Below are 13423 nucleotides of genomic sequence, written 5' to 3' on the forward strand. Positions count from 1 at the left end.
GTTAAGGATTAAACTCGAGCTCTGACCAAGTAAACATGCCAAGTGTGAAAACAGCCTAAATAAGCACATGCTAATTAATTACAAATAAAAAGGTTTTCTTGGCATAAAAATTAGGAGATGTGTTCACATACATGAAGTCCATAGTGAACTTGTACGATTCAATGGCTCCTTCTTGTTTTTCTAAAAGAGAAAAATAAGTAATTGAGAAAGGGAAAGAAGTTTCAACACATAAAAGGTATATTTGGGGGTACTAACTTGCATTGTCTTTTTCCATTTGAACAGTCAGATCAAAGGATGTACAGTCAGACTTCTTCTCAACAGGTCTGGCGTAGTACAGCGTCAAAACCTGAAACGAGCAGCACGTCTCAGATTAGATGTTCAAACGCTTTAATCTTGCTACTTCAGACCCTTCATTGGCTGCCAGTGCAATTTAGAATTCATTTTTAAATTCTTCTATTTGTTTTAAAATCTTTGCACTTTCAAGCACCTGGCTACCTTTCTGACCTGCTGCATCAGTATATCCCCGATCTGGAGATCAGAATCTTCTTCTAATTCCACATTCGAGACTTAAACGCAGAGGTGACCGTGCCTTTTTAGTAATCGGTCCCCGCCTCTGGAATGAGCTGCCTGTGGAAATTCGATTGGCTCCGAGTTTGTCCATTTTCAACCCATTTGTTTTCTCTGGCATATTAGGCATTTTAGGATTGTTTATTGCTCTCTGGAAATCTGATGGAACAGACACTGCCTGCTTGAGAGTGGACTGTGTTCACTCGATATTTTTATTTTATGTTATTCTTTTTTCTTCCTTTGTTTCTTTTGTTGTGAAGCAATTTGGTCAGTCTGCGACTGTGTTAAATGTGCTATATAAATAAAGTAAACTTGAACTTGCTACTGAATGAATGAACGCTCATGAACACTCACTGAGAGAGTGGCTGTTCCAGTTCCTCTAGCCGTCACATTGAAGTCCTCGTTGATCTCCACCTGTGGAGTGAATGCAGATATTGTCAGATTAATCAAATCCACGATGTAAAAGAGAAACCTGAAAATTTGATTGACCATACACATCACTTTTGATTTAGATAATTAAATATGATGACAAATAACAAAACTCCACACTTACGATGATAAAACAAAAACATCAAACTGACATGAGCAACGCACATTTTGAAGCAGGTCGATTGGTTTTATCCTCACCTTGTCTGATCGTGTAAGATGCACATTGTCTCTTGTAATGGTCCATTTGACTGGTCTGCTTTTTCCTGCCACTGACAGCTGCACGTCCATATTGAAGTTTTGTCGGTCCTTCACCTGTGTGCGATACTCTGCCACAGCCTGGAACACCATGATGGTCGACTGGAAAGGACAGAAAAGCATTCAAAGTTGCTTTTTGTCACAGTTTATCAGTCAGATGATGAGATGTAAGTGTACCTGTGTGGTGCCAGATCCTCCATAATGGGACTGTTGTGAACGCAGCCAGTAAACTGCTTCTCCTGCTTTATCAAACTCTTTGGCCTTCACGAGCGCCAGCACAGCATAGGCCGTCGCCTCCAGAGAGTGATGACGCTGTCCAGCGACAGTCCAAAACCTACCGCCTGATTCAAACACAAAGCGGGAATAGAAACAGGACAATGTTGCTGTTGCCTCTCTATTCAATACATTATTGTTTTTTTGACACCAACACCCAACAAAGCAACATTTTGACGTCCCAGATCTGGCACACGTGGAAAGATGATCTGGTCCACATGCAGCGTGGAATGACGGCTCTTGGGTGGCCCACTCCTGGGCCACAAGCAGGCCATAGCAATGCCACATGTCAGCCAAGAGCAAAGAAATAAACCACAACTGGACTTTATCTGAGCCACAAAATCTGTGTATATTAAATATGGAGTCATTTCATTAATACGCCTGAGAATCACTGAAGGAAAGAAGAGAACAGAAAAAGAGACGAGCAGAAACACAAGAACTACACCTGACTTTAGACACGGTCTTAGATGATATCACCTGAAGAGAAGACATTAAATCTGAAGATCTCAGCAGACGAGGATTAAACAGCTTCACTTATTACTAACCAGACTGACTTTATGTCTGTCAGACTTCTACAGAAGATTTTATTGAGAATTAACAGAGGTTTAACTCTGTTTCATTTGAAGTCACCATAACAGTGATGAGTGTTTCCATTATTCCATCTTTCATCTTTATTGGCTGTTGTGACAGTGTATTTGTTAAAGGCCCCCTGACATGAAATTTTCATTTTCAAAGGTTTTTTAACATTGATATGAGTTCCCCTAGACTGTATTTGGTCCCCTCGTGTCTAGAATTTTCAATCGGTGTAAACCGAGCTTTGGTTATTTTTCTCTTTTCTTACCATCCGTCTGCATCTCAGACGCGCTGATCGAGAATCTCCCCTATATGACGTCATACGGGGGAAAGGTTACTCCCCTTTCTCTGCTTTGCCTGCCCAGAGAATTTGGCCCGACCATGAGAAAACGAGCTAGGAACAGGAAGTACGAACACGCATCAGCAAGTCAAGCCCCATTTCTAAAATATCAACTTCACATCGTTTCTTTAAGTAGGATGAATGTAATCTTATTAAAAGAAAGTGTTTAGCAGGATTGATATTCTAAACGGTAAAACTGTTTACGTTGTGTGTATGTGCAGCCGGCAGCGTCGGTTTTCCCCTTTTGAATGACGAATATAGACTAATATATCTGCAGAAATAGACAGTTGGCTCATTAAACGCAGGCGCAGAACGCACATTATAGCTGACAGTCGCCGGTAGTTTTCTCTGTGAGTTCAAGTGCAGCTTTTAACCTCGACGAGAGCGGACGAGTTTCGGGCTTTAGAGAGAACAGAAACTGCGTTACACTGCACAACGAAGCTCTTACTGTATGTACATCATCGGGTCTGCATTGGTGAAAGCAGAGAGTGCAGAAACTGCGTTATATAATAAGATCTTCATGCTCGCGATCGACAGACATCTGCTCAATGCTCATCACAGCAACATTTTATGTGATGAGAATCTAAAAAAAAAACTTCTCACGATTCAGTAATCTCGATATCTGTAATAGTAAAAACGTATAATAGCTGTAGTAAAAGTATCCGAGAGAGTTTCACATGTAATATGAAGCTATTTCACATGCAAGCAATGTCAGCCAATCACAGCAGAGGCCGGTTACACACAGCAGACACGCCCCTTCAAACAGCAGAGGCTAAAATCAGGCTAGGAAAAATGCCTTTTATTTATAAATTATGACTATTTCTGATCTAAAAAAACATACTAACATTATAAGGGCAACCCAGGAAACATTATAAAATAATAAAATAACCCCATGTCAGGGGACCTTTAAAGCTTTCTTTGCAGCTTAAGTGAAGCGAGATCAGATGCTGATAGTTTAATAATCATGATTCACTGATGTCTTTTGAATCTAACAATTGTTCTACTAATAATTGTGTTCTATTTGTGAACGAATCGTTCTCTTGGATCGGTTCTTTTTAGTGGACCGGTCGAACCAGTACAATAAAGCGGACTGAATCGTTCAAAACAGTTTGCGTCTCGAGTCAGCGCTGATCCACAAGTTACTAAAGTTAGCCTACTCACTTTCAGACATGACAGTCCCTCCGACTCAAAATAAACCAATATGCCAGAGTACATATTGTGCTGAGAGAAATCATGAGCACGAGCATCTAATACTGAGCATGCATCCACTACTGAACGTACAGGTACAGCAGTTCTCGGATGACTAGTACAGAACTGAGAACTGTTTCTTTTGAACACATTCAACATACTGAGAACCGATGAGCTGAGCATGCATGCAATTTTGTCGGAGGGACGAAATGCATGTTTCTTGCGTATTTTGTTGAACATCAGTAAGTGTAACAAAATAAAACATGTTGGAAACATGTTTATCACATAATAACTGTCTTATCACTGCATTATTTAAAATATTGGAAACACAATGATTGGATTGTAAAACTGTCAAACTAAACATTTACTATTATACTAAAACATTATTTTCAGGAACAGCTCATTTAATTTCTAAGTTGATTATGTGAGGACGTAAAAGAACTGGTGAACGTTTTTTTTGTGAACCGGTTCATTGAAACAAACTGTCTGAAAGGGAAGAGAACCGAACTTCCCATCACTAATTGTACCATTAATATATTCATATCATAAACCCTGTGTTACTGCAGCATGAGATCCAGCAATATTATAACAATCAGTTAGAAGATTTTAACAAACACGCACATTAAAAAGCTATGACACACACAGACACATCAACAATCAGTGTATGAATCTCAGCAATGGTGACAATCAAAAGTACCTTGCTACAATGGTACCAGCATGGTAAAAAACTCCCAGGAGTGGGCCACCCAAGTGTCGTCATTCCACGCTGCATGTGGGCCAGATCATCTTTCCATGTGTGCCAGATGTGGGCCGGATCTGGGCCAAAACAATGATGCTATCTGGGACGCAGCTATTATTACAAACCAATACTTACATAATTATTTCAGAACTTCCACTTGGGTTTGTTTTATCGTTGGATGTTGTATTAAGAAAAAGAAAAACAAATTGTTGACGTGTTGGTGTGACTGACCTTCTCCTTGTGTGGAATGCCTCATCAAGATGTCTTTATTGAGTTTTTCTGAATTGGCCATGGCGTAGGACGTCATCGCAACAGCGTAAGGATTGGTCAGTTGTGGAAGTCGACCTTCTAAGAATGCAACAGCCTTCTTGATACTTTCATCCAGACTCTATAAAAGTGTGTGTAAAAGAGCCAATTATGGTGTACTGTATGTTGTAGGATGATGTAGATCTAAGAATGTTTAGCTTAACTCTTCAAGGTTAATTAGGGGTTCAAGCACGAAGTGCTCCGTTCAATCTGAGGTCACAGTAAAATAATCGTGAAGATTGACCACTAGGTGGCGCTATAAGATGAAAAGAACATAAAAAGACCTATGACCGTCTGACCGTTAGTCCGATTGACTTGGAAATTGGTATGCAGTACCTTTGTTCAAGGTGCCTTGTATGTCTATGAGGACACTGGCGTATCTCAAAAAACATGGCCGCCACCACCCAATGAAGTTTGTGCACCTATTAGATAAGGTCAGCGGAGGACGATCGGAATTAAACTCGGTGGCCATGTTCGACTCATTTTACATTTAACGAGTTTTACGACTCTGTAATCATGTGATGCATATCATTTGATAGGTCTCCTCATACTGAACAACTTTGCCTCAAGAACCACTGCTTTCAATCAATTTGTTCATTAAATACTTGTGATTATGTTAAAAACATACTTTTGCAATCTAGTCCTAGGTTTTTTGCCGGATCATAACCAATCCAGTGCAGTATGTAACGGAGGCCAGCTAGTAGTTGCTGTGCGAGTAAACCTCACTTCCCGATCTCAATAGGCGCTCTAGCGACAGACGCTAGAGGCTGCAGTCTTTAGCCTCCTTGCTAAAACGCCCGACTCTCACGCCAGAGACCGGGTTCGAGGCCCGCTCGGAGCGGGGCGAGTAGGACCCGGGTGTAGGGGTTACAAGTACAATTATGTGGACTCTCTAGATCAATAATTGTCAAAAAAGTTTACCCTTTGGGTAGCTATAACAGGATCATTTAGAAAATGGGTATGGCAAAAAACACTCAAAAGCCTATAAATCCTAAAATAAAACTCAAACTAAATTGCCTTATGGCCTTAAATGCTTGAACCCCGTTAAATGATGCTTGCAGTTTTAATTTATGTTGTTACCAGTATGATTTCACAAAAACATTTCTTTAGATTAACTTTTTCACAAGGGTCCATAAATGATACAACAATGCATTGGACTACCAACCTGAAGCTGCATGCTGCCGCGATTTACACGGATGGATGATAATATCCAATATAGGATATTTATATAGTTCGTTTCTGCTTCGTGTCACAATGAGTGGGCACGGCAAATTTGATCGTTTTCCGTCTTGACGTCAAAAAAAAAATAACTCATTGGAAAAACGATTCATTAATGCGACTCAGATTCGACTCTTACTTTTGAGAGACAATAACTTTTTTACGTTGAACTTTTTTATATATAAAACTTTGCAGGATGTTTTTGTTCACTTAAATCTATGCTACACACTACATGAAAGGTAAATTCCATAATAGGTGCCCTATAAGCACTAAAAGAGGAAGTGGCATCCAGGTTTAGTTGCGTTTACATTCAGGGGGAAACACAAAGGAAGATATTTTGAAGAACGATTGGAACCAAACAGTTGGGGGGCACCATTGACTTCCATAGTATATAGTCAATGGTGCCCCACAACTGTTTGGTTCCAATCGTTCTTAAATATCTTCCTTTGTGTTCAGCAGAAGAAAGAAACTCATACTTGAGGGTGAGTAAATGATGACAGAATTTCTATTTTTGGGTGGAGTATCCCTTTAACTTGCTCCTTTAAATGCACATTTAAAAGGACAAAATGATGGATTTTTCTTCAAGTGATAGGTGAATGAAATTATATGTATATTTTCTTGCTGCATATTATTTTCGTTTTTTACATTTTATGTCTAAAAGTGATCCAAAAGGGGATTTTAAAGCAGTTAATAATAAAGAAATACTCGGGAGAGGATCCCCAGATCATTAATGTGCTTGCTCTCGTTTAAAACCCATGAGCCGCCACTGGAGGTGAAACAAATTCACTTACAGCAACCGATCCGGCACAGATATCTCTGCCCTCTTGTATCGCAATCACAACAAAGGCCGTCAGAGAGGCATCAGCATCTCTTCCCTGTACGTCACCCTGAAATAAAGCACACATAAACAGACTAAATCACAAAAACAATCGGATTATGTGTGCGTTGTAATCATTTAATTATAATTTGCACATTAATGTACAATAATAAACATTGCTGGAAAATCTTGGTGTGAATTTGGCGTGTGTGAGTAACAGAAAATATGAAAATAAGTGGGATCACATCCCCTCATGAAAAATCTTTTAAATTATCTATTTTATTTATTCACTGTGCCAGTAGCATGCATTATTAAGCTCCTTAGTCTGAGCTAACTCGATCACGTCGAGCTAGGCTGGCTTAGTTTCAGCAAACAGGCACCTCAGCTCCCCCCACGTCCCGCATTTTTGCATATTTTTTTCTGTTAAAAATGTTCTTCAAAAACCTACGGGTGATGTCATGGACATGACGTCCATATTTTTTTTACAACCACAGCAACCACAGAGAAAATATACCTGGTTCTGGATCATTTCATCTGCAGTGTGAATTATTCCTTTCTGAATACAGGTGCACAAACCGGCCACATTCAACTTACCACCATCTCTCCATGAAGTACAGCTGAATCCTCTTTAAAGGAGCCGTCCGTCAGTTGTTTGTGGAAAACCAGCCACTTGAGGGCACTGCAGATCACATGTTCCTCCAGAGCTACGTATCCATTGGCCATGGTGAAGACTTTAGCCACATATGCAGTCAGCCTTTAACAGACAAAACAGAAGGAAATTAATAAATCAAATGAATTGCAAGTTTTAAAACAGTGTTAAATAACAAAATATGTCAGACAAGGTCAAGGTCAAGGTCAACTTTATTGTCAATTTCTTCACATAAAAAAGAAATCGAAATTGCGGGGTGGAAGAGAGTTCAGCCTACTGACGGCCTCGTGAATAAAACTGTTCATGAGTCTGGTGGAACGAGCACAGAGGAATGATGGTGGTGGTCTTGAAGCATGATGGAACAACAGCCTGTCTCCGAGAAGTGTTAAAGAAATCCTTCAACTCCTCTGCACTCATATATCAGGCATTAAACGAAACAAAAATGACTTTACCACGTGCTGCTCGGCCTGTTTGTCCAGGCAGCGTAGGATCCATCTGATTTACGGTAAGCCAGCTGCCGTCGATAACCTTAATACACAAAAGATAAAGATAGAATATGTATTTATTACATATATTTTCCACATTTTTAAAAAGATCATCTTTGAGAGTGCTTTTTGAATTTATTTCATTTTCTTTAGGCCTATATCTATTGTGTCCTGCTGACCTGTCTTGATATGATTAATGGCTTCATTACGCTTGTCCATGCCAACAGTGTCCCACTGATTGGTGTTGTCCAGATAATGAGTGGCAATGACAGGTAGAGTCATACTGGCCATGTTCTCCTCTTCAGATCCTTTGGGCTGGACAATAAACGGCCCCATGAGGTCTCCACTGATGGCCCGCTCAATGGTCTGAGAAATATCTTCACCTGAAAAAGAAGCAACGCAGGCTGAGAATAAAATTGTAAAATTGTAAAATTCTCAATACTATTTGGTTTTGTATCTAGACCGTTTCAAATTCTTTAAGTTTAACTCTTTCCCTGCCAGTGTTTTTGATCATTTTCACAAAAGTTTCATGGCCCTCAGAATATTTTGGTGTTTGAATATCTGAACATGCAATATATCAAAAGAAAGAACAGACCCTCTGCTTTTAAACAAATCAGATTAAAAAACTAAAAAGAAACGTTTTATTCTAGCTTCATGCATTCACGTTTTAAGCAAAAAGCTGAGAAAAATCACATTTTTGTCAAGACTACATCCAGATCAGATTCAGAAAGATAAATCACAGATGGAGTAGATCGAGTCCATCAACACCCCCAAAGCATCACAGTCCTAAAACTCGTTTAATTCAGTAACTTTGGGCAATTTTGATTAATATGCTGTTTAATGTTGATGATCGTGTTATTTTACATATTGTGGCAAGCTCCCCGAGCACTTGTCAGCGTTGTCATGGAGATGGAGTGGATCCAATTGCCAGGAGGCGGAGTCAGGGAATGAGAGCCACCTGAGAGCCATCAGGAGAAGAGGATATAAGCGCAACAAAGAAGGAGACGAGATATCCCAAGACCAGACTAACATTTTCTCTGGTTCTTTTCTCCTGTAGGCTCCTATTTTCTCCTATTTTCTCCGGCCAAAATATGGATATGATTACATATGATATCGCATGTTTCTGCATCTTCCTCTAATGTGTTTCGATCAGGACATTCTCTACTCTTTCAGAAGATGTGTAATAGCGCTCTACCATAACCGTAAAAACATGGAAAGATTTTAAGAAATTGAATCTTCACTTGAGTGAGCATTTGTGGCAAGCAATAGATTTCAAGTGGAATACTGTAATTCATGGGATATTTGTGTGGATAAAACCAGCTGTCCACAATGTGGTTTTGATCACAATGCATCTTGGTTTCATTTACACCATTTCATTGGTTTTCATTTACAAGTGCTCTTAAAATCTTGAAAGAAACATCCTCAGCATCCTCATACCGAACGCAGTTGCAATTATTACAAACCAGCCCGAGCATTAATTACTGTGGTACAATCTTCAAATATTCCCACAAAACTCCTGGAGTAGTAGAAACAGATGGATGCCATCAGATGATTGCATATATAGTTTCATCTCTCTTTTAACAAAAACATGCATACAACCTTTAAGAAATAATCATAAACATTCATGAAGACATTTTTTCCTTACCAGTAATTGAAATGTAGGTGTTGGCAGGGGTGCCTGGAACCCGATCCGGTGGTATTTCAGCTTTAATAACTATAGGTTTCTCCCCTGTTCAATTTGGGATGAGAAACAAAGAGGAAGATGGAGGAAGAGTAATGAATTGGTAAAATGTTGTACACTTTTGGTGAGTAAGAGTAGCCACAAAAGTGTAGTCTATACATCTCAATTCTCCAGCTGCAGTCATCTTTGAGAGAAACCAGTTCAACCCAAGCGCTCTTTGATAACATAACTGCAGATCGTCTGTCCATCATCGTATAAAGCCCGCCCTGGCAATTTGACTGGCCCGACTAATTTTGAACCGATCATAATGGATCGAGTCCAGACCGAACTTCCCGACCAAAAAATGTTTTGGGCGGGGTTCGGGCTGGCATCCAGGCTAAACTCGAACTATAATGATGTATAATGTTGTATAATGGAAGTATATTTAACACAGTGATGTAATTGTATGGTTCACAGTAAATCTCACCAAACTTAACAGGATTGAGCTCCACTATTGATCTGTGTAATGGAGTCAGCACACCCTCAGACTAAAGGGAAAAAAAAAGAGAGTTTATCTATTCAAATAAGACAAACGTATATTGATGATTATATTAATGTATGACCAAATCACAATGACAGAAATGCCATCAGACGTACCACCACCTTCAGGCTCTTTCTCACTCCATCAGTGTGGACAAAACCATATGCTGCAGCTTTCACCTCAATATCATGATTTCCCAGCGTCATGGGAATAATCACATATGAAACCGCTTTGCTGGAGTTTTCGTCAATGTTTACTCTTGTTGTGTATTTGCCTTTCTTACTGGCAAAGCTGCAAACACCTTCTGTCTCCATAAAGTCCACACGCACCTGTGAAAACAAATCTCTTCAATATCTAGAGGAAATGTCCTCCAAAGTAAATGTATTTCAAATGAATATGAAATGTGTGATGACCGAAGATATTTCTGATATGTCTATGATTTGACTCCGGCAGAAATAGTTATTATGATGAACGTGGTTTTAATGTATACCATACATTTAATCTCATCAGATCTACCTTCTTGAGAGCCCCTGGTGTGTAGTTATGAATAATGGCCTTGATTTCCAGTTGTTCGCCACGCACAGCTGAATAAGGGATCTTGAGGTCAATGAATAAGCTCTTGAAAACAATAATCTCCTCAGGTTCTGCCACACAGATGCCTTTGAGGAGGAACACAGACACACAGAAGGTTTTAAAGCAGCAGCTCCTGATGATGAGGAGGATGTTTTTCAGATCTTGCGTTTGCAGCTTCATCTTACCAAGTGTTGGTGACAGACTGACAGCCAAGATCTGCCAGGTAGTGATGGAGCCTTTCAGGTAGATCCGTTTATCTGTGACTGGTGCTGGACTGGGATATGAAGAAAATACAAGAAGACTGTTGAAGCACTCATCAGACTCTCTCTCTCACACACACACGTGTCATCAAAAGCTCTCGTCGAATGAGATAATGTAGACTACTTACTACGAGTCACTATGGTGTGAACGCGGCTAAACTCACAGCTTTAGTCTAAAAGTCTCTTACTTACCAATTCTCACACAGATCGATCTCTCCCCAAAGCCAACTCTCATGAAACTGAGAAAGTGACATGATATCATCAGAGTCTGTATAATAGTCATCATCATAATCTTCATCATCATCACCTGTTGTAACAGATACAAATGTGACAAAATAGATCTAATACAGCAAAAGGACAAACAATCACGTTTGTAAACGAGTTTTAAGTCAAGTAAAAATGTATTAGGGGTCCAAGCCCCAATGGAACCGCAATAATGAACGCTGTACATTTGTGAGAGAATGCAAAAGTGTTGTCATAATATTTGTCCATCTCATATTTTTTCCCACCATGTCCCTAAACAAGCTCTGTAGATCCTAGATCATGGATTATTACTAGCATTTTGTGATAGTCTTCAAGAGAATGTTAACTTTATTCCAATACAGGGTCCATTCAAGCCACAATGATAGATAAACAACAGCAGAGATGAACTTTAAAAACATGTTAAAAGAGTTGAATCATAAGAGCAGATTCTCACCCAGTGATCTCCGTCTTCTCTTTGAAACCAACAAGGGACACTCGGGCGCTAGAGGAAATTTCGCTAGATTAAAATTAGCATATGGCACGCTAATGTGTGAGAGGGAATTCACTACAATTGAACTTGGTGCAGTGCTATTCCAGCGCCGACCTTACAAACTTAAATTAACATAGACATTCGAGACATTCAGGGACAAATCTGTAGGAAATTATTTTAATTTTATGGTATAATGGTATACCAAATCTAATGGTATTTTTTATTAAAATTGAAGAAATTACAAATATACATATATACTTGTTCTGGTGTTGGTTCCTCCTGCAGTGCTGGACTCAAACACCAGACCTGCATCAGTGAAAACCCCCATACTGTCTTTTCCACCTCCTGCCGTACAGCCGGTGTCATGCTTCTCTATGACGTCCCAGATCTAGAGGTGCAAAAAGACACCAGTTACACACGGTTTAAGTCAGAAATGATTGTGTTATGACGTCTGAAGAAGGTCCTTCACCTGAGTCTGAGTGAGTCTGTTCTTGTTAAGGACTTGCACAGCCTTGTCAACCACCACCAGCCCAACTCTAGCTCCAGGATCTCCAGTTATCTGCAGATTGAACTCATATCCTGGTTCATAGGTTTTCATCTTGTTTTTCACCTGAAGCTTGAGCTGTTAAAACGAGAGACACTCAATCAGATCTAGTTGATTAGCACATCAACTCTTTCTTGTGATGGTCGACCCACCGTTCCCATGCACGTGTCCTTCACGTCGACCCAGACTGAATCAGACACCACCTCAGACGAGCCCACGTGATAATAAGCAACAAAGCGGAAGGACGGCACCATGTCTTTGGTTACAGGTAGAGACAGAGTCACCAGAGATTGTCCTCTCCTCTTGAACCTGTTTGCTTGAACAATCTGACCTTTACTCAAGATCTGGAAATGAGGAAGATGAGTTAACAGTATTTATGACATGCATATGATTTCACAAGCTTTTTTTAGTTAATCAGATTGACATAATAAATAAACTTGTTGTGCAGCTCAATCAGAAATAACCATACTCTTTACCATGTATGTGTAATCTCGATCTTTGGCTCCTGGACTTTGTCCAGTGTTGAGAATGACTGTGATTTGATCACCGATCTGAAGCTCTGCAGCATCAATGCCGATGTGCAAGTAGTTGTTGGAGCCGCCTTTGGGAACGTAAGCGAGAGCCGTCATCGTCTTCACTGCCTGCTGTTCATCTGTTAATTGTGGATCTTTGGTCTTTGCCTGGAAAGAATCAATTTGTTTTCTGATGTGATGTGTAGTATATGCTCCATTGCTTGTTCAACACGTGTTAATTGACATGTTGATTCTCCACTAGTTCACCAGTGAAACTGACTGAACATTAGTTGAGTTTGCAGGTCTTACAGTGATCTGCAGTGTAGAAGCTCCTACTAGAGTGTTGACGGTAACCTTTGCAATGCCACTGGCAGTTGTTTGACCTCTGACCCCTCCAGGATTGACCTCCACTTCCACAATTTCAACAGGCGTCTGATCAGGATTTGTTACGTAAACCTGTTTTAGAACCCAGAGCAAAAATAAATAAATAATATATTTAAGAAATTGTTCCTCAGTTCCTGCAACCTTTCAGGTTTGCAACTTAATAGTAGAGATAGGCAATATGGCAAAATTATTTATTTTTTTCTGTATACATAACTATTTATTTATTTATTTAACAATAGAAATGCCACAAAAGGAAAGAGAAGACTATCGCAACTTTCGTTTCATGCAGACTTTAACCCTCTGGGGACCAAGGTGTTTTCGGGACCCTTGGGGTGTTTTGACATGCCCTGACATCTGTGCTTTTTTCAGTTATTTAT

The 13423-nt window shown here is 39.8% G+C and overlaps 1 protein-coding gene across 3 annotated transcripts in view; it reads right to left on the reverse strand.

Moving 5' to 3' along the window:
* Nucleotides 1–13423, reverse strand: part of LOC148978457 (complement C3-like) — a 28606-nt gene that overhangs the window by 11038 nt on the left and 4145 nt on the right. For all 3 annotated transcript variants that reach the window (XM_089132665.1, XM_089132666.1, XM_089132667.1), the window contains exons 11-32: nt 12972–13118; nt 12627–12830; nt 12303–12494; nt 12076–12228; nt 11865–11994; nt 11571–11618; nt 11066–11180; nt 10799–10887; nt 10557–10699; nt 10157–10369; nt 9987–10047; nt 9485–9568; nt 8019–8222; nt 7807–7882; nt 7300–7459; nt 6680–6775; nt 4596–4752; nt 1429–1592; nt 1195–1353; nt 922–981; nt 256–346; nt 132–180 (exon numbers count right to left, since the gene is read on the reverse strand). In XM_089132665.1, the coding sequence (XP_088988791.1) occupies nt 132–180; nt 256–346; nt 922–981; nt 1195–1353; nt 1429–1592; nt 4596–4752; nt 6680–6775; nt 7300–7459; nt 7807–7882; nt 8019–8222; nt 9485–9568; nt 9987–10047; nt 10157–10369; nt 10557–10699; nt 10799–10887; nt 11066–11180; nt 11571–11618; nt 11865–11994; nt 12076–12228; nt 12303–12494; nt 12627–12830; nt 12972–13118 (2795 nt within the window). The remainder of the gene's footprint in view (nt 1–131; nt 181–255; nt 347–921; nt 982–1194; nt 1354–1428; nt 1593–4595; nt 4753–6679; nt 6776–7299; nt 7460–7806; nt 7883–8018; nt 8223–9484; nt 9569–9986; nt 10048–10156; nt 10370–10556; nt 10700–10798; nt 10888–11065; nt 11181–11570; nt 11619–11864; nt 11995–12075; nt 12229–12302; nt 12495–12626; nt 12831–12971; nt 13119–13423) is intronic.

Source organism: Pimephales promelas, chromosome 6 (genome assembly GCF_988280905.1).
Source record: "Pimephales promelas chromosome 6, fPimPro1.hap1.1, whole genome shotgun sequence".
Lineage (NCBI taxonomy): Eukaryota > Metazoa > Chordata > Actinopteri > Cypriniformes > Leuciscidae > Pimephales > Pimephales promelas.